Source organism: Microcaecilia unicolor, chromosome 9 (assembly GCF_901765095.1).
Source record: "Microcaecilia unicolor chromosome 9, aMicUni1.1, whole genome shotgun sequence".
Classification (NCBI taxonomy): Eukaryota; Metazoa; Chordata; class Amphibia; order Gymnophiona; family Siphonopidae; genus Microcaecilia; species Microcaecilia unicolor.
In genome coordinates this window covers 138,410,829-138,437,424 of record NC_044039.1, presented here as the reverse complement: position 1 = coordinate 138,437,424, position 26,596 = coordinate 138,410,829, and the positions used below count along the sequence as shown (strand labels likewise).

Sequence of the window (26,596 nt, the reverse complement as noted above, 5' to 3'; positions counted from 1 at the left end):
TTAAGTTCGCTCCCATGGATACTTTCATTTGTACTTTTGCAAGACCATTTGTGAAGCATTTTTGCATGACTGCACAAGGAAAACAGAAATGTTTTTATTTTTTTATTTTTTTTCTCTCTCTCTCTCTCTCTCTCTCAGTAGAGTCTTGCTTATTCCATCTTCGTTTATCCAATGTTCTAGACTACATGATATACCTTGGTAACATCAATTGTTACTGCGATACGTGCAGGATTCTCTCTCTTTCCTGGCCTCTAGATTAATCAAAAGGCAGCAGTGCTAGGTAATATTCTTGATCACATTAAGTTTTTAACTTTTTTTTTTTTTTTAAACTGCATCCACTTTTGAAACATGCATTCAATATACTTCTATTTTATCCCTCATCCATTTGTTCTATATTAGCCGATGTTTTGATTATTCAACAACCTGTCAGTTCTGTTTACGTTGAATAATCAAGACTCTGAGGCATATGTCTCTGACAAGAGCAGTACTATATGGCCTATACAGTGGGTTTTAAGAGCAATTTGTGCCAAAGTCATTTTTGTCCACACATTTTCTTTTTTTTTTGGCATGGGGGATTTTTTAGAAAACCTTTGTGCTAAGGTTCTTCTTGTTATATTTCTTTTGAAGCTTGTACGTTTTGGCTCTATGAATGGTTTATCTATCTATCTAGATGTCTATGTCTACATCTATATATAATGTAGTAGTTTGTCAAGTCTTATTTTTAGGGGATTTTTAAGACCGGTACTATATGGTATTTACATGTGGAATAGTAATATATGCCCATTTCGTCTTGAGGCTGGTACTATATACCCCCTCTAATAGGTACAGATATATGCTTTATTTTTTTTCTTTTGGTTTACAAGTTCTCTTAGATATGTTTGTTTTGTTGATTAATGCATCTGGCAGCTTGTTGGAATATCACATTTTGTTGTGGTCCTTCAGATCTTAAGGTATAATAATTTATGGCTATTTTTTAATTTATAGATTTGGGTTTTTTTCTTGTTTCATTTCATATTTCTTTTTTTTTTATTTTTATTTTTTAACTTTCTCTCCCTTCTTTATATGATATGGTTCTTTTAATGGTCATTTTGGTGGCAGGATATTTAACTCATGTCAAGTTTTTGAACTGGGCTCAACATGACCACTGTGTACCGTATAGCACTTTGGAATAAGCAGCAGAAATAGTATTAGTGGTAGTATCATCATTTGAGACTACCACCACCCCGTGGACTCTTTCAGATACATCATCTTAAATGTGAGAGATCAAATTACATCTTCCTCAACATCTAGGCAGTGACAATTAGAGATTGGATATTAATGTGAAAAAGGAATCCTTGGTTTTGTGTAATTAAAGCTAAGACCCAGAACCTAACTGATTTTCTGAGAGCTAGTCCCCACAGAATAAGAAACCAAAGTATAGTTTTTGCTACCAGAGAACACAACTCACTCAAACATATAATCCATACAACTACTTCTTTTAATTTTTTTTATTTCCTCATTTCTTCATAGTCTCTCTTTTTTAAGTTAAATGCTACTGCACAAGTTTTACTTAATATCCTCCTTCTGGTGATTATGACAAATTTGATCATTACTGCAAGCAGTTCCACCATCTTGACCCCTTACTGGATAATGTGTTCCACCAAGAGCTGGTTTTGAAGTACTTCTCCCCCTTGCTGGTTCCAGGACTAGCTTCTCCATTTATACAATCAATACTGTGGTAATCAAAACTCTTATTAGACTGCCAATTTTATTTACCTTTCTAATTTCTGTTAGCACTTCACAGTTTGTTTTTTCATGCTGAAAAAGTCAACTATAGTACACCTCTGACTACCATACTCTTCTCTAACTCACACTGAAATCCTACCCATAAAAATTCCAAATCAGTTTGTTCACTCTATTCCACACTTAACATATTGTCACCTCTTCACTAAAACTTCCATGCCACTGATACAGTTTGTATTGGAATTAGTTTCTTATCGTTCCTCTTATTTTCATTAAGTCTCTCAGATGCCCATGCAAATATATATGTGACCTGCTGAGGTAAAAAGGTACCATACGTGGGGTTACAAACAACAGAGATAAAGGCTATAAAAGTTTGGAGGGGTAAATTGTTACAGATGAAATTTGGGGCCCTGTTTACTAAGCCACGTTATAGGCACGTTAACATTTTTAACACTCATTAACCATGTATGCGCGTTAACTATAGGAGCCTACATGGTTAATGCGCACGCTAATTGTAGGCGCATTAGAAATGCAAAGCGCTTTAGTAAACAGGGCCCTTGGTAAAATTTGATCACAGTCTACAGAACATGAAGTCAAATTTTATCCATAACTTCCTATGAATTACAGAGATGGTTTTAAGTTTGCTATTTGTAAAAAGCATTTATCTGAAAAGTGTACTTTATTGATAAATGTTTCTCATTTTTAAAGACGTAATTAGTCCATACTTGAGGCTGAAATTTTGCAAGATTATGCAGTTGATAACCCTCTATCTTGAGGTACAAATAAGTCTCATACCCACTTTTGGTACCTTTTCACTCAGCAGGTCACAATTATATCTACATATCTATCTATCTATCTATCTATATATATATCTTCATAAAGTGCCCTATTTTCTAACTCTCCACTCTTATATAATACAGAAAAAAGATAAAGCAGCTCTTAAACTAATGCCACCATCCAGGTTCCACTCTGTTTAAGGTGGAGCCCATCTTTCATAATAGGTCCTACCTTCCTCAAAATGTTCCCAGTTGCTTACAAGTTTAAAACCTTTTTCCTCTGCACTGCTGCTCTGGACGATCAGAATTTCAAACTTCCCACCTAGAATGCCTAAAAGCAAGAACCTTCTTCCTGCACCTTCCACAGTAAATTTCCTTCGTTTTCTTGCTTGTGATACCTCTTCTTGTGCTAGCGGGCCCATTGCATTATTTACTTTTGATTGTTTCAACTTGCTCAAACTCCCTGCTGATCGCCTAGTACATTTTAAAGATTCAAGGAAAACAAATAGAGCTGGCTTCACATTTCCTTAAAATGGGAAAGAACAGGTTAGAAAAAGATGAGCAAAGCATGAATCGAGAAAACAAAAACAAAAATGCACTGAACTTACTAATCTTCTCTCTCGCAAAACAGCTGCCTCTGCTGGATGGTTGAACCTAAACTTATGAACTTTACCAAGGACTATAACTGCTCCTGTTAAAGAAAACATACATAAAAAATAATAGTTGGTACATGCAACCTTCCAACCAGACATTTGACATTCAGGAGGTTATTTTATAAATTGTATAAATGCCTTCATAAAATTACCTATTGCTTAAAAAGTATGCACAGTACAATTACCTTTAATGGAAGAAGTAGCTAACTTGCTAGTCTCACTCACACACACAAGGATTGACTCGGGCTGCACATACTGCAGCGGGACATGTTTACCTACCCCTACCCTAGCTGAGGTAATATTTAACCATCTCTCTAACCTCACGTGCAACTTTCTTCAAATCAATCACCTTACTTTCTAATTCTTCTTACTTTCTTGTCTATATGTTACAACTTTGCCTTACCCTTCACTACCAATTATAATGTTCTAGCACATATTGTGTTGTCATTGCAAGTAGTATACCATACCATACTTTGTATTGTTGTTCGAATATTTTTACTGCTCTAATTGCCTATTGCTCATGTTTGATCTATTCTTACTGTACACCACCGTGAGTGAATTCCTTCAAAAAGGCGGTAAATAAATCCTAATAAATTAGATGTGTACTTGTAAGGAACATTAAGCAGACATGTTCATGGGAGGAATTTGACAGAAGCATCATCACTATCACTATTTACACACAGTATAAAATACGTGCATACTTTAAGTACGAACATTTACAACTACTCTTGAGCAGACATATATACTTGCACCTTCAATGCAGGTGCGATTTCTTCAAGATTTTATGTAAGTATTTTATGAAGACATTTAGGTGAGCTGTTATAAATATACCCTCTCAATGTATAGTCTCCCACAAGCAGAATAAATGTGTTATTGCAAGTTTCTTCAGCCAAACCATTACAAAGTTCAGGTTCCCATCATTACAGGACAAACAATTCAAATTCTAGATTGATATTAAGAGTAGATAACATAAGCATTAGACTAATATCAAAAAGTAGGAAATGCAAACTCTACCTTGTGATAAACGGCAGGAACTTGTAACTTCTCGTCCATTGACGCTACAATGTGCTCCTTGGACTGCCTTCAGCGTCACTATCCCACGTTTGTTGTCTATGACGCAGTGGTCCTTTTCCATCCACTGACTCTGTAACACTGGAAAACCATAAACATATTTTATTCAAGTCAGAAAGTAAAGATTTTCTAAGAACTGAACAGCGCTCTTCTTTTGAACATCTACACCATGCAGTGGCTTTCTGAAAGGTATGGGAGATAAGCTATTCTTGGTATTGCCTGCAACTGAAGATAATTATTCATGTGATTTAGAATAGTGTTCTATATGTATTTCATTTTCATTATTTGTAGAATTAATATTCTCTATATTACTTTTACTTTTGACGTGCATTTCTCTTTATACTCCAAAGAGTGATATTTTCATAGACCATTTTGTTCTTTATTTGCTATACCACTTTAACTAAAACATAGAAGCAAGCGGATTACAAAAATAGCTAAAAACAGAGAAGAAGCTGAAAGGAACTACTACAATGTTAGAAAGGAAAGTGAGGAAGCAAATAAAACAAGCAGACACAAACCACTAAAAGTATGTGTGTAAGGGAGGGTGGGTAAAAAACATAAGAATCATATGAAGGAGGGGTGGGAGAAAGGGAGACAAACAAACATGCTGGGAAACAAAATGGGACCCACAATCGGCCTTGAAAGCCAGAAGAAGAATTTTAAATTGCATAAGGAAATGGACAGGCAGCCAATGATGGTTTTTGAGAAGAGGGGTGACTGAATCGTATTTCCTGGCAGACTAATTGAATAGCTATGCTTTGAAGTGTTTGCAGCTTTTTCAAGGTTATGTGTGGTAAACCTGTGAAAATGATGTTACTATAGTCCAATTCTGAAAGGAACAGAGAGACAGAGTGTGGAAGGAGTCATGGTAAAAAAATCTGTGATTTTTTCAGTCAGGAAATATACATTTTTTTCTTCTTTTCAACCCAATGGAAGTTAAAAAGAATTTTACAAAAGGGTCATGAAATGTCTGTTCATTTGTTTGAGAGCAAAATAACCCTTGTAAAATTAAAATGGAAGGGGATAAATTTGGAATGTGGGAAAAGAATTTATCAAGTTCATAAATGGGACAGATTGGACTAGGGGGTTCCAGAGAAATGAGGCTGCCTCCTCTACCCCCCCCCCAAAAAAAATAACCCAGTGTATTTCTTTGGGAAAAGGACTTCTAGCTTCTGTAATACAGAAACTTACATACAGTGAAACATAGCGATTAGGGAACTTCCACGTTCAAATTGTCTCTCACTATTCTTTACTCTAAGCCCTACAAACTTTCCCCAGCCCCCAAATCTACCTCTCTACAACTGTCCCACCACCTTGCAAGCTGCTCCTACTTCCAACAACTATCCCCTGCAACAGACACTTCTCTCCTCACAAGTACCTTAGGGCCCTAAGGTTGTAAAATGGCAGTTGTGCTCTGCGCTTGATCAGATAGAGGCTGTTCCTCACTGCCAGTCGGCCTTGACAAAATGAAACAACTATTAGGGAGGGGCACTAGACAAGGCTGCCCGATGTCCCTGTTACTATTTGCTATTGCCAATGAGCCTTTTGCGGCCTGTATTCGGCAACACCCCTCCATCGCCCCTATAGAGGTTCAGGATACTCAGCACAAGATACTAATGTACGCAGATGACACATCTGCCCTCAGCAATCTTTACCATATTTACTGCAAGAATTAGCCCAGTTTGGAGCTGTTTCAGGGTTCAAAACTAATGCTGATAAAATGAAAACGTTGCTGTTTAATGTCACTCTCTCGGTTTTTGAGACATTCCCCTTTAAGGTAGTGACTCAGGGCTTCAGGTATTTGGGCACTGTCCTCTCCAATAAAACAGCAGATCTTTTCCACCTTAATTATGAAAAGATTACAGGCCAAGTCCAACAGGATTTAGACTGTTGGAAATTGTGGGGAGGAGTGGCTACCCTCCGAATGATGGTCCTCCTTAAATGTTTGTTCTTGTTTGCACAGTTGCCTATCGCCATCCCCAGTAAGTATTTTCGCAGGTGGGAGACAATGTGGAGATTTGTTTTGGGGGGGGGGGGGGGGGTGCTGGGAGACTAAGGGTAAAATGGAAGACTCTGATGCTTCCGAAGGGGGAAGGTGATCCAAAATTTGAAATGTTACTATCAAGCACCAGTTTTAAAATCTGTAAGGGATCACTACGTGGAGGACCCCTGGGTTTGTTGGGTTGCACTGGAGAAAGCACATTTGTATCCTTACTCCATATTTGAAGTGGAGGTTCCTGGTGGGAAGCAAGGGGCAGGCTCACACGTAATGGTAAGCCCCCACGTATTTTTGTCTCTTCTACAGGTGGTGTGGACTGGAGTATGTAAAACGTATGGGGCAAATGGACACACCTTTCCTCTTAAGTTTCCTAAAAGATTAAGCGCCTTGGTCCACAGATTACTTTGCAGGAGCAAGGAAGTAGCGTGATCAACAACTTCCAAAAAAATCAAGGAGACAGAGAGTAGAAAATGTTCTTTAATGATATGTAAGATTCAACACGGCACCGTATTTTGGCAAACAATGCCTGTCTCAGGAGTCTGTATATGATGAACGCTTGCAGTTGAAAGTGGAGAACAAAGAAACCCAGTCAAGTCTTTAAAAAGACTGGTGAATGGTGAACATTACAAAATATGATTATATCAGCTGAAAACTCTGGATTGGTGTGAGGTCAGTAAATGACAAAAGGATAGTCGCTGTGTCACGGATTACTTTGTAAGAAAGAGCTCAATTGAAAAAAGTTGGGTTAGTTTGTATAGAGACCTTTTTGATCAGGAAACGCTATCATCAATAGGACAACTGCAAGATATTCTTGGGAGGAAAATACCATTTTATCAATATTTTCACAGCAGGGATTATTTGCTCAGCCTGTTGGCCAAGACAGGTCTGCAATGGCAGCCCACTAGGGTGGAGGCTGTATTGTTTAAATCAGGATCTCAGGGCAAAATGCTCTCCAGAATTTATAAGAAGCTGAGACAGATATCACCCATTGAACACGAGAGGGTGGAACAGTGGGAGATGTGGTTGGGTATATCCTTAGAACATGAAGATTGGAATAGTGCCTACATGTATGCACAGACGTGCTCTTAGGTAACCCAATACAACTAGCTTCAATTCCAAATTTTGCACAGGGAATACTGAATCCCAACTCGGGGCAGTTGGGCTGACCCAGGAACTTCTAATTTGTGTTGGAGGAAATGTGGGTTTCTTGGGACATTCCAACATCTTTGATGGGAGTGTCCAGTGGTAAGGCGATTTTTGAAGAGTGTGTGGAAACAAGTCGGGCAATGGACTGGGGAACAATGGGCCAACAAACAGCTGGCTTGTGTTTTGGGCACTGCAGAACAGGGGGTTTCCGTTGGACAGAACCCCCCATCAGGCCATAGAGAACATCAGCAGATTTGATAAGATTACACAGGAGCTGAAGGGAAAGGGGGACACACACATTCAACTATGGAGGGACGTGGACATCTGAAGGCCTTCAAATACATAGGCACAAGGCATAGGGCCAGGCCTAGGACCAGGGAAAAGAGATCTCACATTCCAGGAGGCAGCTGGGACAATAATGACCCTGAGCCATTAGCACTGTAAGCATTTGGAAGTTGTGTTTATAGGTATGATGGGTTTTCTCATTTGATGGTTCATTCTGGGGATGTGGGATGTATAAGAGTAGTTAAGATTCCCTTTGTTAATAGTTTAATAGTTTGATTGTTGACTGTAATATGGCCATGTGTAAAACTTTTTCACAAATATTAATAAACATTTACAGTTAAAAAAAAAAAAAAAGAAGGTTAAGGTTAATTGCACCAGAAGTGCCTCAGAAAAATAAAGGGGTAGAAAAGGAGTTTCAAAACAGTAAAATGATTAGAGAAAATAAGGGCCTCATCTCTTCTGAGCTAATTACTCTGGGGTAATGTCATATATATACATATTTCACTGATAGTTCTTGCTTTTACCCTTTTTTTGTTGGGCACAATCTTTAGCAAAGGAGCCCCTCTTGTCTAACTTGGTCAACTGCTTGATTTCTGAGAAAGCCAAGTTGCTTACCTGTTTAGCTGGTCTCTAAAGAAAGCAGTTCACCTAGTCACAGACACCCTCTCACCTCCCTTCTAGGGTTGTTATTCTCCCATTCCAGCTAATCTACTAATTTAAAGGAAGTCACCGATCCACATTTGCCATCTAGAAGATGAAGACTCACATCCATTTGCCACTGAGCACAGCGGCATGACCCACTTGTTTGGCTGGTAAAAAGACGTTTTCAGGAAATACTTGCTATAAGTTCGGGAATTTTGCTACTTCATGCTATTTTAAATACTGGAGAGTAGGTATTCTCAGAGTACTACAGAGTGTTTCACCTTTGGGTCACTAGTTCATATCTAGCTCAGACTAGTAGTAAAGATTAAAAAGGCAGCCTTAATGACGGGAGCTGATTGTATCAGTCTAGTTCTAGGAAGACACAGCAAACATGTTTACATCATAGGTGTTGTCCGATTCTACAAATTTGTGCCATGTACATTGTCACTAATTTGCAACATGAACAAGAGGTCAAAAACTGGAGAGCCACTCTACATATTTCCCTAGTTTACCAAGAAATCTGGATGCAAACAGAATTTCTTTCAAAACATATCTTGGACAAGCCAGCATAAACAATAGCTAAATCCTAATTACATATTTTTCTTGCTTGCTGACTATGAGCTAGAGTGACTAATGTGCACTGTCACATCAGTGTAAGCTAATGCCTTTAATCAAAGTTATCTTGCAGCCTGTCCCACTTTATGCAATGGGACTTAACTTGTCGATAATATGTGTTAACATGTGCTAACGAGGTAATGCACATTAGTAACTGTAGCCCTGTACTATTTTTTATTTTTTTGAAGAAGCATACAAGCAGAGTGCTACTCAAGGAAGCAATTGATTTCCACTGTACAAGAGAAACAGAACTGTACCAATACTTTCAGAAAATGCTAGGATATCAAAAAGTTAACCAATTCCTTTCAGGTGAGTTCCTTCTGGAATAATTTGTGGGGGGGTTTTTCCTCTTACCAATGTCCTGCTCTTGGTGTGAATCATTTCGGCCAATTCTGGTTGTTCCTTCCTACAACAAAGGAAAATCAGCATGTTCAAAAAAAGACAAAATATAAACAGAAACCAAACATCTAAATGTAATGCCTATGTAATTCTGTACTGAATGCAGAAAACACACTGCACGGATACTGAAGACCCAATCTCCACTGCTTCAGGAATGCATCTCAGTGAGCTATCTGATCTTTAGTATTCACAACCATGCAAATCCAAAGCTAGATTTTAGTTTGTATATTTTTTCAGTTACTATTTAAAGTATTCCAATGGGAAGCAATAGTATTTTTATAAGGATTTTCTTAAGATGCAGCTATGATAAAAAAATATATTTATTTTTTAAAATTACTATAAACAAGTAATATTCTGTGAAGATAAAGTTTTGATAACACCTATGGCTTCTATTCTTAGATGTTTATAAATTGTAAATTTAGCTGCTTATTTTGCAGCTAATTAGGGGTTCTCTGAAGGCACCAAAAATTGGTGTTTTTGAGCTACAGGTACTATTTGCTGGTAGAATCAATAATTAGTACTATTATTATTCTTAGCAGTAGTAGCATTCCAATGATTTAATATACCACCCTCAGGCAAACCAGCCCATCAAGGTGGATCATAATTAGGAGTCATCAGCAAAGAAAATAACAAAACTGAGCGGAGGATACAAGACAATGTGCGAGAGTGTACTGGGGAAATGAAGTTTTTCAGATATTTAACTGCTTTGATGACTTAGCGAAATGCAGGGGGGAGGGGAATTCTATATACAGGACCAAAAAGATCTGCGCTGAGCCCCTATTCTATAAAGGGCACCCAACCTTTATAGAATACTGGCATAGCGTGCAGGTCGCACCTAACAGAGAAACAGATCTAAGTCCAGTGCCCAAACCAAAGGCACAAATCGGCACTATTCTATAACTTGGCACTTAACTTTTGGCAATACCCATGACCTGTCTATGCCCCACCCATGGCCATGTCCCCTTTTGGGTTGGCATGGAAAAAGTTAGGCACCAAGTTATCGAATAGTGCACAGGGGAGATCCACGTGCACCTTTAATTAAGCCCCAATTAGCACAAATTAAGTTGTTAATTGATGACCATTTCCTCATCAAGTTGCGCATGGATTTCCGATCTACTCAAATTCCCGTGCCCAACTGGGGCACCTGGGGTGATATGTATAAAGTTTTGAAACAAACAAAACACAACATCTATTTTAGTTTTTGTGCATCGGGGTGTCCTATCAGTGTTTACCGGTTAAAATCTAAAATCAAAAGCCTTAATTATAGCTTAAAATCTGCTACTGAAAGATATCTGAAAAACAATATAAGGGCAATTCTGTAATCGAGGTGCTTGCATTTATGTGCTGCTCCTAAGTACACACTAACCGATGAAAGTGCCAGCTGGGTGTCTACACTCTATTCTGTAACGACAAACCTAACTTACCTAGCCCATCAATGCAAGGAGGGTAGGACTCCCAAATACGTGCATAACTTACAGAATACTGTACATTAAGCATGTCCCTGCCACATTTAGGTGTCCCCAGTTAAGCCAGTCTATGGCTGGTGTAACTGCGGCATGTAAATGTACAGTATGCTGATACCAGGTTATGCTGCCATTCTATAATGTAACCTGGGTGCCCAGGTACTGTTATGAAATAGGCTCCCACTATAACTTTTCATTTTGCCACTTCATGAAGGGCAAAGCAGCAAGCGCTAGAACCTTGACTCTCGGGGGAAAGGTTGTTAGAGTGAAAATTTAGTCTCAAGGGGGAGTCTAAGCCAAGCTGGGTATCTAAGTTATTCTTTGCTGATATTCTTATATTAGCTATTTATTAATATCTAATAGTTGATCGTGCTTCTATTTTAACATTTGCTTTTTTCAGTATTATATTTTAGATCATGACTGCTTTGAGTAGTACCTTATACTTAAAAGATGGAGTATGGATCAAAATTATTCTGTATTGTATAACAAGGGGCGCTTCAATTCTGAATGCCTAGAACCCTGATGGCGAACCTATGACACGCGTGTCAGCACTGACACGTGTAGCCATTTTCGATGACACGCGGCGCTGCCGCAGTGTGGTCCACCCTCCCTCCTCGCTCCCGGAACTAACCTTAAAGCCTCCTTTCACGTCGCAGCAAGCAGCAGCAGGGCAGGCCACTCCTTCCTTCCGTGTCCTGACCTCGCCTGACGTAACGTCCACGAGGGCGGAGCACAGAAGGAAGGAGGAGAGGTCTGCCCTGCTGCTGCTTGCTGCAACGTGAAAGGAGGCTTTAAGGTTAGTTCCGGGCCCGGTAGCGGGTGGAGGGGGGGCCTAGCAACCTCAGGTGGGCAGCAATCTCGGGTAGGGGGGGCCCGGGGGCGGTCCTAGTAGCAGTGATTTTTCTTGAAGTGACACACCACCCGAGTTATGCTCGGTTTTTTGGTGAATTTTGACACACCAAGCTCAAAAGGTTGCCCATCACTGGCCTAGACCTTCATATGAAAAAGCAACAATTCTGAGCAACAATACAAGAACACAGGGCCTGCACGCTGCCCGAACAGCATAGTAATAAACTGGATACCTTCTGTCAATCAAAAGCAGAGGCAGAAGCAGAAGTCTTGCAAGCAGGACATCCCATCCTCAGTTTCAACTTGAATTTATTTATCAGTGGGAGCCGAAAATGAGCTACAGTCAGCTCCAGCACTAATATAAAGGGGACGTTTCATTAGTTTTATTTTTTTTTATAAGTTTGCTTGACCACCATTTGAAGTAAAAGTTCATGAAGGCCATTTTCAAGCTAAAATATGACCCATAATAATTGTTGCACAGTCTTATTCTGATGTTTTCCAACACTTTCTTTGAACGCACTACAAGCTTGTTGCAAAAATTGTAGAAACAGAAGTTCTTGGATGATTATATCAAGTGTGGGCGTATAAGGAGGCCCTTTATGTTTACCTTTTTGCAGTTCACAGGATAGTAACAGATATCAGAATCTAAAGAAGGCTAAGCACAAAGAAAAGAATTGCAGGATCTAGAAGCGAGGAAAGAGAAACAGAAGTTAGAAAGCTATTAGTGTGAATGAATTGCAGGTTAAAAATGCACACTGATGAGCTGTTGGTAAAGGTTTTATTTTATGATAATGAATGTCTCAGAAGCACCTTAGAGAGCTGCAGTCATTAAGCAGGTGTAGTTGGAATAAAGACTCAGACAAAGCATATTAAAAAAAACCTGACTTTAAAAAGGACTGGTCACCTAGTTAGAGAACTGTCATCACAGTTCAAGACTAATTAAAAAGGGAATGAAAATACTCAAAGTACAGGATTAAGGTAATTCTATAACCGGGCGCCACAATTTAGGTACCTAGAAGCTATGGGCCGAGCGTTAATTCTATAACAGAATCTAGGTGCCAAAATTCTAATATAGAATTCTAGCGTAAATCGGATCAACATGCCTACATTTAGGTGCACCCACTTACACCAAAGCCAACAGCATGGTGGGCTCACCTAAATGTTGCAATGTAGCACATAACCTACAGTATTCTAAAAGTTAACACCTTCCCTGTGAGCACTCACCTTACATTAGCAAACTAGGGGGTCCCTTTTACTAAGCTGCAGGAAAAAAAGGCCCTGTGGTAGCGGTGGGGGCCATTTTTCCCGCGCACCAGGGTCCTTTTTATCGCAGCAGGTAAAAAACCCCTAAAAAATACGGCCATGCGGTAAGTTAACTTTTACCACATGGCCATGTGGTGGGGAGCACATACCACCACCCACTGAGGTGGTGGTAAAGGCTGCCACGGTAACACCGGGCAGCTTGCGGCAATGCCAGATTACCGCCGGGTTAGAGCCATGCTATAAAAAAATTTTCTCCGGAGCGCCGGAAATGGCACACGCTTGAGCTGGAACTAACGCCAGTGGCTGGGCCGGCAGTAGTTCCGGGATACCGTGCAGTAATCCCGTGTTGGGCTGACCAATGCTTTGTAAAGGGCCCCTAAGGGAGTTGTGCACATCATTTATAGAATAGCACTGAGCACATATATAACACTTATGTATACAAGGGTACGTTTACCTGCATACGTGTTAGTATTCTAAACATTTACACATGCAACTGGCATATAAATTTAGGCTCCATCTTATAGAATGAAGAGGTATATGACCAGCTAGCTGCTTTCTGGGAAAATCATGCCTAATTCCTGTTGTCCTACCATTTTCTGCCACAAAAGGATGGGGGGGGGGGGGGGGGGGGCGGGGGGAACGGAAGAAATCAGATAAAATTTTAGTAAGGCAGAGAGAAGAACTTTCATAACATCCATTTATGTAACAGATTCAAAATTTACTTATCACAATGAGCATACAGCACTAATCTTTTAAAAAGTCTGTTTTTTGATAACAGGAAATTATGCCTTTAAACTTTACTAGGATTATTTTAATGGTTTAGGGGCCCTTTTACTAAAGCTTAACAGGCGCTAATGGAATTAGCATGCACTAAATGCTATGCAGCTCATTCTATACCTTTGCATCTGTAGGGGATAATGTGTATTTTTAAAAAAAACCTACAGTATATAATCCTAAAATTTTGGTTAAAAAAAAGTTACTTTGTAAGCTGGAACAAATGACAATTTTAGTAAAACTTCTGGGACATGTGACGCAAACCACTGACAAGTGCACATCAGAATTAAATTCTATTTTTTTGTGAGCAGAACTAGCATTTCAACATTATCAACTGAGTTTAAAATATTTCCTTCCATACTCTCAGGGGCTCCAAAGGGCCCTAAATGGTTAAAACTGTGATGGAAAGCAGAAAAATTTAGCAGAACCCCAGATTTCAAAATATTCACAGACTACAAATCTGGGCAATTTGATACAGAACAAAAATAAATCTCTATTTTCCTCATAATGTAACAAAGTGAATAAATAAGAAATACAGCTCTTCCTTAAAGCCTTTATCAAGCATCCAGTTACTTCAATATTAAAAGTAGTGCAAAGCTAATATTGCAAAACTAAATCAATAACAAATGTAGTCAGCAATAACCATTATTAATACTGTATAGTGCTGTACCATTATTCACTGAATTATGTCCATAACTTAGCAGTTATTGACGATTTTAACTGATTGCACAATACGAATTATAGCAATTTAGCTAAATTAGTAAGTATCTCCATTCTATGCTATAACCAAACTGAAGAACTGATGAACTCCAAAAAAAGATGGGGATGTCAATAATGCAGAGTGAAGTGCATAAAAAAGAGAAGTGAAATTTAAAACACAAAGAAACAAAGTTATGTGGCAATAATTTTCAAAGTGATTCGCATGGGTGCAAAATCTGTAGGTGGTACCTTCATGCAAATGTTGCTCCAATATTCATAAGTGAAAGTATACATGTTAAAAAAACTCAAGAAAATAACCTACACACATTTACACCTGCTAATTTATATATGTAGTTCTTTTGAAGCAAAATACTTATATACTTCTGAAAATGAAAGAATCCATACATATGCATGCCTCAACCCCAAACTAGGGAATGCCATATCTCATTGTGGGTAAAGGTACTTATATAGTGGCCCTATTTACTAAACTGTGATAAGATTTTGCAGTGCCTGCACATTAGCTGTCAAAACTTAATGTGCAGTAATTGTAAAACCTTGGCATTAACTGTTACGAACATCCTCATGGGGTTCCCAATTCAATTAACACATATGAAATGACATTTTACCGTATATTAATTGCACTGCAAGGTAATGTGATAGTTAGCTAGGCCAATTCAGGTGGAATTATTTGTACCGTGTTGTTTGCTATGTCATCAGTTAATACATGGTATCAATCTCCATATTAACCGTAAACCCACGGATTCTATATAGCGTGCGTAAATCTAGGCATATTCTATAATTACGCACGTAGATTGTTTTAACAAGCTGTTAAGCACTGTTAACATGTTGCGTTCTCGAGGGCCTTGGCATTCTGTCAGGTCCTCGAGGCAGGACTGGAGTTGGTGAGCCCTTGGGCCACTGCCGAGGAGCGGCAGCGCAGGCAAGACCACCTCGGGACTGGAAACACAGAAGAGCAGTACTGGAACTCTGGACTGGAGTAGTACAAGGCAGGCAACTAGAACAGATGAGACAGGAACAGCTTCACCTGCACCTAGCCACCGTTCCTCTGGAGTTGAGCTCGGAAGTGCAGGCGGCCGACAGGACTTGCAGGATAAGGCAGGAACTGAAGATCCAGAGGACTCACCCTGGGTCTGGGGTACACGAGGGCGACAGGGCATGGAACTAGACTCAGACAGTGTGCTGCTGCACAGCCACTAGCAAGACCCAGAAGACAGACCAAGGAACACAAGGTGTACAGAAGCTAGCAGGAGCAAGGACTAGGGCAGCAACACACTAGGCAGAACGGGGATCCGGGAATACCCACAGGGTACACCCTCTAGCTAGGTGGAGACAGGATACGGGAAATCACCCAGGAAAACACACTAGCCAGACAGATACAGGATACAGGACATACACTCAGGATATACAAGCTGGGTAGGCACACAGGCTAGGCAAGGCAGGACTTAGGGTAAAGAGAGCAAACCAGGAAGAACAGGCCAGGGGTCTTGGGCTGGCAGCAGAGCAAACAGAGTAACCAGGAATAACAGGCCAAGGGTCTTTGGGGCAGACAGGAGAACAGACAGAGTAAACCAGGACTAAGGCTTCACCCCAACCCAGGGTAAGCCTGGAGCAGAGGCTTCACCCCAAACACAGAGTAAGCCAGGAACAGAGGCTTCACCCCAAACACAGGTTAAGCCAGGAAGGACCCGCAGTCCACAGACAGACAGTGGCAGGGAAGACCCCCCACGGAAGGACAACAGAGACACAGAAAGAAACTGGGCTGGAACCCAGAGAGAGGCTAAGCAGTAGTGCAGCAGACACTTATTAACCTGACCTGGCATAAGAACATAACACTTATGTGAAGGCCCTGACTGCAAGCACAGCACTTCCTTATGAAGGCTCTCACTGATGAGTCACCAGCAGTAGGACAGAAGCAGGAAGTACACTGACCCCAAAGAAAGGCTTGACACACATAGGAAGTGAGCCCACAGGAAAGAAAAGCAGGAGCCATCTTGGAAGCTGGCACAGAGCCGGTGGCAGCCATCTTAGATGCTGGCTCCCTAGAGAGGCATAGCCCACACAGGTGAGGTCTAGTGAAGCAATCAGCACAGAGACTAGAGACAAGACTAACACAAAGACAGACAGAAGCCAGCAGAGCTGCTGGCCCCCAGAAATGAGATAAGTCTGAGGGTGGTCACGGCCACAGACGTAACAGCTCTTAAGCAATAATGAGAATTGGCAAAAATTAGAATTTATGCACATACGTTGCAAAGCGTATTCTGTAATGTACTGCATGCAGAAGCGGAACCAGGTTGACAGCGCAGGGGGAGCGAAAGTGGCGTGAGAGTGGACTTCCACTGGCACCGGCGCACATTTTCAGTTCAACACGACGAGAAAAAAGAGGCGCCGGCAGAACTCCTTTTGGGGGAGCAGCCCCTGGCGCCCCACCTAGCTACGCCACTGACTGCATGTAAATTCTAGCACGTGCAGGCAAAAATGGATAGGGGTGTGGAAATGGGCATTTCATGAGCGTTCCAAAATGTACACTTGCTATAAAATATGGGCCAGTGCACGTAAATCTACACACAGGGATTTATGCCAGCTTCTCAGTGGCGTAAATGGGTGCGCATGAACTACGCCTAAGCGTATAATACTGTGCATAAAGAATATGCTTAGGCGTGATTGCCTAACGCGTGTTAATTTTAGGCGCCATATATAGAATCGGGCCCAAAGCGCAGATCACTAGATCACACCCGTTTCATGCCCCATTCTGCATTAACTGTTAATAGCATCAATTAACTCACTTTAACTGTTAATGTGGCAGACAAGCTATGTCCAGCGCTAAGGAGTAACCTAGCTTAGCAAACAGGCCTCTATGTATGTAAATTTACCCACATACCGCAACCTGATACAATCAATGGTATTAAGCCATGCTGACTATTGCAATGGACTGTATGCAGGATGTAAAGAACTACTCATAAAGAAACTACAGACTGCTCAAAACACAGCAGCCAGGCTTATATTTGGTAAATCCCAATTCGACAGCGCCAAACCCCTACGAGAAAAACTGCATTGGCTCCCAATCAAAGAACGTATTACTTTCAAAATCTGCACCCTGGTCCACAAGATTATCTATGGCAATGCCCCAAGTTATATGGCTGATCTCATAGACCTACCAACCAGAAACACAATTAGAACAATACGAACATACCTAAATCTTCACTACCCTAGCTGCAAGGGACTCAAGTACAAATCAATTTACGGATCCAGCTTCTCCTATATAAGCACGCAACTATGGAACGCACTACCGAAAGCCATAAAGACAACGCAGGATCACCTCAATTTCCAGAAATCACTAAAGACTGATCTGTTTGAAAAGGCATACACTACTGATCCAACTTAAGTAACTTGAACTCAGCAACACAACGAAGCTATAACCTGCAATATATCACTCTTCTTCTCTTGCTTCTCTAATGTTCTGTAACAACATCACTCTGTATTTGTTTCATCACCGGCGGTGGCTAACACCTCACGGTACTATGTAAGCCACATTGAGCCTGCAAATAGGTGGGAAAATGTGGGGTACAAATGCAACAAATAAATAAACCATTTAGAAAATGATCTTCCATGGGTAATGTAATAAAGATGTTTCTGATTGTACAGCCTGTTTTACTGACAAAAAAAGGGCTTTTATTAAATTGTAGGACCACATAAAGTAAGCACATGGAAACAGTACACCTGCTTTTACATCATCTGCGCACAGGCATTGCCAGGGCCTAGCCTGGGTGAAGTGGAGGTAGTGTCATAAGGTACATATTTTTATAAAATATGCAAGAACGCTCATAGAGTACACCCACATATTTACACTTTTAAAATTTTTATTTGAGTATAATAAATTTGTGAATGGGTTTTTGCTTGTTATTGGGGATAGCTCTGAGAACCTATTTTCTCCAGCTATGTTGACTTCATAAAATAAGCTTTAAAATGTGCCTTTTTGAACTTCTCATGGACATCCTATTATAAAATTATCCCCCTCTATGTATAAATTATCTGTTAGTGCCATGACAAATAAAGCAAGGCCTATGAAGAAATACTATATAGTAAAATTACATATAGTCCCAGCCTCTACTACAAACTCACACAACTATTGTAGGATCTACAGTGTATGTCTCATCAGCTCCACAAAAGGAAGTAAGAGACAGTAAACAGCGATGGTCCCTGAAGAGGGAAAGCCAGGCAAGAGCCTGAGGACCTCAAAAATTCTGCCACAAATGTTTTGTGGATGAATAGTTTAGAAGGAAATGGCATTATATGGATTTCAACACTCAACCAGTTATCCAGTCCCGGCAAATAATGTTAGAAAATGCATGACACAACTACAGTGTGTTAATATTTATCTGCCACATGCTTTGATTGGTTGGTATACTCTCTAATATTAATTATAAGGCACATGTCTTAAAGTTTAATAAGATTTTGTCATTACTGTGGGTTTACAGACAAAATTAACATGTAGTAACTGCAAAAACTCCACATTTATCATTGGGATTGTTTCCAGCATTCTGCCATTCAGTTAACGCAGAGAAAAATTCTTCACCGCACATTAAGTGAATGGCAGATAACATGATGAAGTCAGATACACCTCCTGCACTGCTGTAAACTACATTAGGTTACCGGGTTACATTAAGAGTTAATGTACATTAACTACCTCCACTTTAATGGTTAAGGCATAGTTCATGCCCACTTTACACCCCAGCAATTCATAAAACGTGATGTAAATTCCGATGCCTAAATTAGGCTCAGTTCAGGTGTATTCTATAAAACTGTGCATAGATTTTAGAAACGCCCATGACCCGCCCATTCCACTCCCATGGCCATGCCCCCTTTTCAACTATGCAACTTAGAAGTTAAGCACATCACATTATACAATACGCTCAGATAGTTGTGCGCATAAATTCTAATTAATGCCAATTACTGTCAACAATTGCTTAATTCACTTATCGGAGCTGTTTGGCTTGCTAAATTGTGCACGTAAATCCAGAATACGACCAGATTTGAGCTTGAAACGTAAGTCATACTATATAGAATCCGGGGGTTAGGAAGGAATTCAATAAATGGCACCCAACACTAGGTGCTGGGATTAATCCTTCTAAGACATTATTTTATAAAGAGCACTCTGCACAGAACGACCTTTACAGAATAGATTAGCATGCATTTCACACCTAACTTTGGGCTTGAGAATTTATAGCTGCCAATAGCTGGTGTAAATGCTTGTGCCCATGAATGTCACTTAGGCGCACAATCACAAGTGTTCTATAGCACTGCACCTAAATTCTGGGAATGCCTTTGACCCACCCATGGCCACACCCCCTTTGGAGTTGCGTGCTATGAAATTTAGGCACACATTATAGAACAGGGTGTAGGGCAGATCTGCACATAACTCCTGATGCCAATTAAGTGCTTGTTAATGCCAATAATTGTTAGTGCCTAATCAGCTAATTAGTTTACACGCAGATCTGTGCGCAAATCTGCACGCTCAACTTTGGGAAACCTATACAGAATCCAGTGTTTATGAGCTGGAGTTACTAATGTGCACCAGTGGCATAGCTAGGTGGGGCCACGGGGTCCTGGGCCCCCCCCCTGAATTTTATCTGGGTCCCTGGTTTTGCTGGCGGGGGTCCCCAACCCCCGCCAGCTGAAGCCTTGTCCAGCACCAGTCTCCAGCACCGCCATGTTCCCTGTCCTGCTCTCTCTTCCTCCTGACATCCTGCACGCTCCTTTCAGTGAAACTGAGCAAGGTATTTGCTGCTAGGGGGTGCGGCAGAGTGGCAGGGGGAGCGGTGAGGCGGCAGACTAAAATGTGCCCCCCTACCTCAGTCTCTGGCCCCCTCCTACCACGAGGTCTGGCTACGCCCCTGATGTGCACTACTGTCATACTGCCACAGAATCCATTTCATGCAATGGGATCCTAATAACACGCTTTAACGGTGTAGGTGCATGTTAAAGTAAGAGAAAGGGGACAGGATTTGATATACCACCTTTCTTGTGGTTACAATCAAAGTAGTTTACATATTACATACAGGTACTTATTTTGTACCTGGAGCAGTGGAGGGTTAAGTGACTTGCCCAGAGTCACAAGGGGCTGCAGTAGGAATCGAGCCCAGTTCCCCCAGGTTCTCAGGCTGCTAACCACTAAGCTACTCCTCCACAGCACCCACCCACAGTAGTACCCATCAGCCACTCCAGCTGTAAGTGGCATCAAATTAATATCAGGAATAAAGTTAGTTGGATATTTTATCCAGATAGAGTTATCTTGTCTTTTTAACTTTACATGTTAAATTGTACAGCGCTGCGTAACCCTAGTAGCGCTTTAGAAATGTTAAGTAGTAGTAGTAGTAGTAACTTTATATATACAGTTTTAGTGATGCTGGGGCATCACTGAAAATCCAGAGTTAAACATTTAACTTGATGTGGTTGGGGCACAGCTGAATGCTGCCCCTCTGCATTTTAAACGTTCTGTTTGCCCATTCAATTTTGTGCTATTTCAGCTCGTGTCATGTGCTTTGATTTGCAACAGCACTAGTTCTAAGTTATTTGTTAACAATACTCGGGCCAATATTCAAAGCGATTTAAACTGGCTAGAAACGGCTCCTGGCCGGTTAAATTGCCTGATCGGGGGTTACTGGTTAGCACCCATCTCAAAACTGGCTATTTTGGGAGTGTTCCGGGGGCAGAGTCAGTACTTGTCTGGTTAAATGCTGATACACAGGCAAGGCAAGGTCACTGTATAAATAGAACTGCAAAAAAGTCAATTCCATCTTTATGCAGTGCCCCATAGCGGATTAAAGCGTTGAATATCGCACTTAACCAGCTAAGCTGTAGCAAGCTCCACAAACCCGGAAATTTAATGCCGGAGCCCAGACAGTCCCGGTACTGAATTCCCAGGTATAATGCCGCCGGCTGAATATTGACCCCATTAATTCTACTATAATTCTGATTAGAATCCACTTATTGCTTTATTCAATACAGTGCTAGTTTATCTCATTGATAACTCACCATCCTGTGCCCCTTGAATTGATGTCAGACTCACTAGTTTGGGCTACAATTTGCAAAGCAAAATAAACTGAGAACCTGATTAAGTTCCATAAGACCACAGGATCCTCAGCCAACAAAACTAGAGTGAAAGTCATTCTAAGCAAAACCAGTGACTACAAGATTAACCAAAATCGGAGTAATCTTCAATGCCAATAGCTTCAAACTGTCTATTCCACATAATCTCTTTAATGAAAAGTAAAACAAAGACAGAAGGCAACAAATTTTATTTCACTTAACAGTTTATTGGACAATCCCATATCACTCCAACCTCTGAGCACCTTACCCTGAGACGATAAAGTACAACTCCAGTACTAAGAATATCATCATCCATGGCTATCAAGTGAGGTAGGCTGGAGTCTATGACGACACTGGATTTTCTTTTGTTAATATCAACATTGTACTCTTCCATGATGGCTTTCTTGTCTGCCCACTTATCTGTCCAGTCTTTGGTCAGTTGCTCAATCTGGCAAGGTGATGAAAAACGTAAATGTTAATTACAAAATGTTTAATTTTGGTGTATTAAATCTGGATAAGCCAAGGCACTAGAACAAGGGAACATGACCTGAACTTGGCAGTGCCCTTCTTGGTGATATTGGGAAAAAATGGCCAAATAGCTGGACCACAACATCTAAGGATGGTGGTGGGAGAATGTGCTTCAAATAGCACTGCTAATTTTCATTCCTCCTCCCATTATGTTACACATGTTAAGCTGAAGTTCATGTGTGACCAACAGAATGTAGAAGAGCTAGCTGATATAGCAGCTCATCCTTGTGTTCCTGCCCTCTGCATATGCTGCCTGCTGCTGCAAGGAAAGGAGAGGTAGGGTGTAAAGCAGACACAACTTCCGCAAGTCTCTACTCCTGGGACTACAGACTTTGTACTGAGATGAAAGCTGGAGGGGAAGGCAAGGCAAGGCAAGAACAAGTTGAGGGAAAAGAAGAAGGAAAGAATGGCATGAAGTATTAATGGAGGGGAGTAGAAAGAAGAGATAACTTCTAATTCCTTGAAGCTGGCAACTCAAACTTGGGCTGTGTGGCATCATCTTTCCGCTGCAGGGTTCACCACTCTTTACATGTTCCACAGCAAATGAAAGAGGTCCAAGTATGAGAATGAAGAATAACAGAGAAGTGTTTGAGACAGGTGGGGAGTAGATGAGGTATCAAGCAACCTGAGAGGGTAAAAGAGTTTAAAAACTGGAGGCAGTAGAAACACAAAAGAAACATTCTGGCAGCAGATAATGCCCTCAAAGCCCAACTTCATCATAGATACAACTCTGTAAGAGATCCTTTGTGCTCATCCTTATCTTGAAGAGTGCAAATGCCAGTAGAAAAAAGGGAGGTAGAGAAGCACAGGTGGTGTGAGAAAATGAGAGTGTGGGTGTAGAAAAAACCAAAGAGCCAGAAGGATATAGAGAATCTTTGAAAGAGAGCTGGGGTCTGTGAAAAAGATGTCAATATTGATGAGGGGGCTAAGCAAAAACAGAGATGGAGCAAAATAAGCATAAATTTAGAAACATGTAAATGTAATTTCTAAAACACTTTCAATTAGAATTCAACAAGAAATTAAAAGCAAAAAAGACCCAAAACAATTTACGAGAAAGCTTTACAAATATACCAGATTCACCAACCTTCAGTTCATTCTGAAGCACTAATTCCGTCAGGTTTCCATCTCTGTCATCACTGAAGGAAGGGCTGCAGTTTCTCTGTGAATACAAAGAATAGAGATATCTCTTAACACTTGCATTTTCCTGATTCAGAATTCAGGCAAGCAAAATGAATCAAGTACTGTACTCTGGTTTCAGGTAATGTGAAGGAAGAACAAAGAAAATTGATAAATCCTCAGTCAAAAATACAAGAGACTTCCTGTAGAAAAGATCTAGAGTCTGTCTCAGGAAGTCACTGCCCAACTCCAAGTCACTTGGGCTTATTAGTTAGAGTAACATCTCATTTGCCCGGGATGCTTCTTCTACAACTTCACAGATCCCATGATCTCCAGCTTTCCCAATGTTTCTTCACAACAAATCTGACTATGTACAGCTCCTCCTTTATGCAGGAGTCTCCTCAGTCCCTCAGTTAGTTCCATAGCTCAAAGAGAAAAGAAAGGATGTTGAAGGGACTGTGTGCCTGATAAGTTCTGCACTTGTTACAGTGAGCATCGGTGCTTTTCCAGTCAACAAGCAGGACTGACAAGTGGTTTTCTCAAGCTCGGGGCTACTCATTGTTATGGGTAATACATGTATAGTCCATGAATGGCCCCTTCACAGATAATGTGAGAGTTGCTGAAGTTACAGAGACAGGTTGGATAGTACGGCTTGACTTAAAGCACTGCTTCTAACTGAAGACCACTCCAAGCAAAAGTGAGAAGTGGAAGTGTGAAGCGAGTACCATGTAATGGCTTTGTATATACTGTGCAGTGAAGCAAACTTTGAGAGAGCTAGGGTAGCTGCAGTGGCTCCAACTTGATGATGATTAATTTTACAAGTTAGAGGTGCACCACTCTGTTCACAACAGATATTAGCAAACTGGATAACGTCCATGTAGCCACTCAAATGTCACGTCTGTTGGGATTGAAGCAGACAACTGAGCAGGCTTTGGATAGTAAAAAATCTTGCATACTAACTACAATGAACAGATTCTATCAGAGTGTGGAGGAACCTCACACACAGATGCTTGTGCCATGTAGGGTAAAATGTAGTAAACATTATTGCTTCACTCGTATGGAAAGAACCAACCAATTTTAGTAGGAATTTAGGATGAGTACACCGAACTAATTTGTTATGATGAAACCAACTATACAGGTCCACCACAATGATTTACATAGCACTCTACTAGCTCTAGCAGGCTAGTTCAGTGGTTCCCAAACCTGATCCTGGTTTCAGTGTATCCACAATGAACATTCATGAGATAGATTTGCATGTAATGGAGGCAGTGCATGCAGATCTCTCTCATGAAGATTCATTGTGGATATCCTGAAAACTTGACTGGCTGGGGTGCCTCCAGGGCCGGGTTTGGGAACCACTGAACTAGCCTGCTAGGGCTAGTACAGTGCTATGAAAATCATTGTGATGGTCCATTTTTGAAACTTGAAATGGATGGCTAAGTTTAGTTTATGGCAAGCACATCCCCTGCAGCCAAGTGCTAGTAAATAGATCTACTTGAGGAGTGACCCAAACCCGAAAAATATTCCGCAAGCTTCAGTAGTCCAGAGACCATTCATGTGGCTGAAGAACTCTGCTATCTTGGACCATCAGTAGCATATCTAAGCAGTTTACAATCAAGAGAAATAAAAGAATGCGGAGAACATAAGGAAAGGCACAAGGCGCCGCAATAGGAATTGCACCAGGTTTTCATGGTTCTCAGCTGACTGCACTAACCATTCAGGCTACTCCTCCGGTTAGTACTGTGTTTCTGACTTTTAGATGGCCCAAATAGCATGTGACACCTGTACTGTTTCCAAGTAGAGGATAAGAACATAAGAACAGCCATACTAGGTCAGACCAATGGTCCATCTAAAGCAGTATCCTGTTTCCGTGGCCAATCCAGGACACATGTACCTAGCAACATATATATATAAAATTCTCACCTCCAATTCTGAAGCTCACTGTGTGCCATGGAAACAATGAAGCCCTGTACTGTTGTAGCCTGTCAGCACCACTCACTCTCACTCATACACCCGCCCTAAGCCACGCTCCATCTGGACATAATTCGCAACCTCAACGTTCTAATGAAGCCCCCAAGCTCCACCCACTTCCGTGAAGGGTTCGTTACTTCGTGGTGGTGAAGCCTCTCCACTGACCATGTCTCTCTGTCATGCCCTCGCGTCGAACGTGATGATGTCCAGGGTGCAACAATTTCCATCAACGACAGGAACGCTACGGAAAGGGAGGTGCTGACGAAAACAAAATGGCGCCGAAAACGAGCGTACACACACACCACAAAACCGCTTCGGGGGCAGGCAGGCAGCCAGAGAGACTCAAAGTCGGAGGGTGCAACGGAGGGACTTACACTCATACTGTCCCGCAAACACCTGAACGACAACTTGCACCTCACAGGTTTGCTTTCTTTTGAGTGTATGCTGATGACGGCTGCATGGGGCAGGGGAAACAGAGATTAACCAAATTGCCTTCCTTGCTTACACTGCACTACATAGCCTTATCTCCACTCCTGTCTACAAACAGAGAGGAGGGAGGACTGCATGCAACTCGGAGGGGACACAGGGAGAGACCAGGGGAGGGGGGAACCTTGCTAGCGCCCGTTTCATTTCCTACAGAAACGGGCCTAGTATATATATATATATACACATATTATTATATTCACACACACACACACACATATATATACATATACATATAAATATACACACACACAGTGACAGTATTTATACATTTGCCACACAGTTGATGGTTCTTTGAATATGTACCTCTGTATATTAAATAAATAGTACAATGTTAAGTAGTGGAACAGTGTAAGAAAGCTATGACACAGAAGGCAAATAATTTTTGAAAAGAGGTCCTAGGTATTTTGAGGACAGGTAGGAAAATATATAAAGAACTCACCAGTTCAAAGCTCATGAGCATGTTTTTCAATCTGTCAATTTCTTCTCTAAGTTCTCTAATGAGTTTCACATTGGCATCCTGTCAGAAAGAAAGCTAACTGTTATGGGAAAACAGAATCAACCAAAGTCAGAGAATTTTCATGTCACATTATTGTCCCACTAAAATAAATAAGTTTTAAACAAGTATGCACATGACAGCATCCTGGCAAAGACTTTCGGACTCACCTCGTTCACTCGAGGTTTATTAATAATGTTTTTTGCATTTGATGCATAGCGCAGGGCACTCATGGTCTCGTTGTAACTGGTACTTGCAGGAGAAATGGCTGCAATTGTAGAACAGAAATGAATCAGGTCGATTTACAGGAGGGGAGAGCAGATGAGACTAATAAAGAAGCATCTGAACATTAATCCCATGTTCTATAGCTTGGTATCTAGATTTAAGCACCTAAACTTACAGAAAACCAGCAACTTACATGGGTAAGCGTAACACTTAACACTTAAGCGTAACTGCTAAGTGGCGCTCAGCACTATTCTTTAAATGAGACGCACAACTCACTTAGCACATAAATGCAAGGGGGCATCCACAGAGGAGCA

General features: G+C 40.9%; 1 protein-coding gene across 1 annotated transcript in view; it reads right to left on the bottom strand.

Moving 5' to 3' along the window:
- The window catches only part of STARD9 (StAR related lipid transfer domain containing 9), a 258,736-nt gene that overhangs the window by 90,853 nt on the left and 141,287 nt on the right, over window positions 1-26,596 (bottom strand). The window contains exons 13-19 of the mRNA XM_030213696.1: window positions 26,228-26,325; window positions 26,004-26,081; window positions 23,076-23,150; window positions 21,732-21,911; window positions 9,264-9,315; window positions 4,166-4,303; window positions 3,107-3,189 (exon numbers count right to left, since the gene is read on the bottom strand). Of these exons, the coding sequence (XP_030069556.1) occupies window positions 3,107-3,189; window positions 4,166-4,303; window positions 9,264-9,315; window positions 21,732-21,911; window positions 23,076-23,150; window positions 26,004-26,081; window positions 26,228-26,325 (704 nt within the window). The remainder of the gene's footprint in view (window positions 1-3,106; window positions 3,190-4,165; window positions 4,304-9,263; window positions 9,316-21,731; window positions 21,912-23,075; window positions 23,151-26,003; window positions 26,082-26,227; window positions 26,326-26,596) is intronic.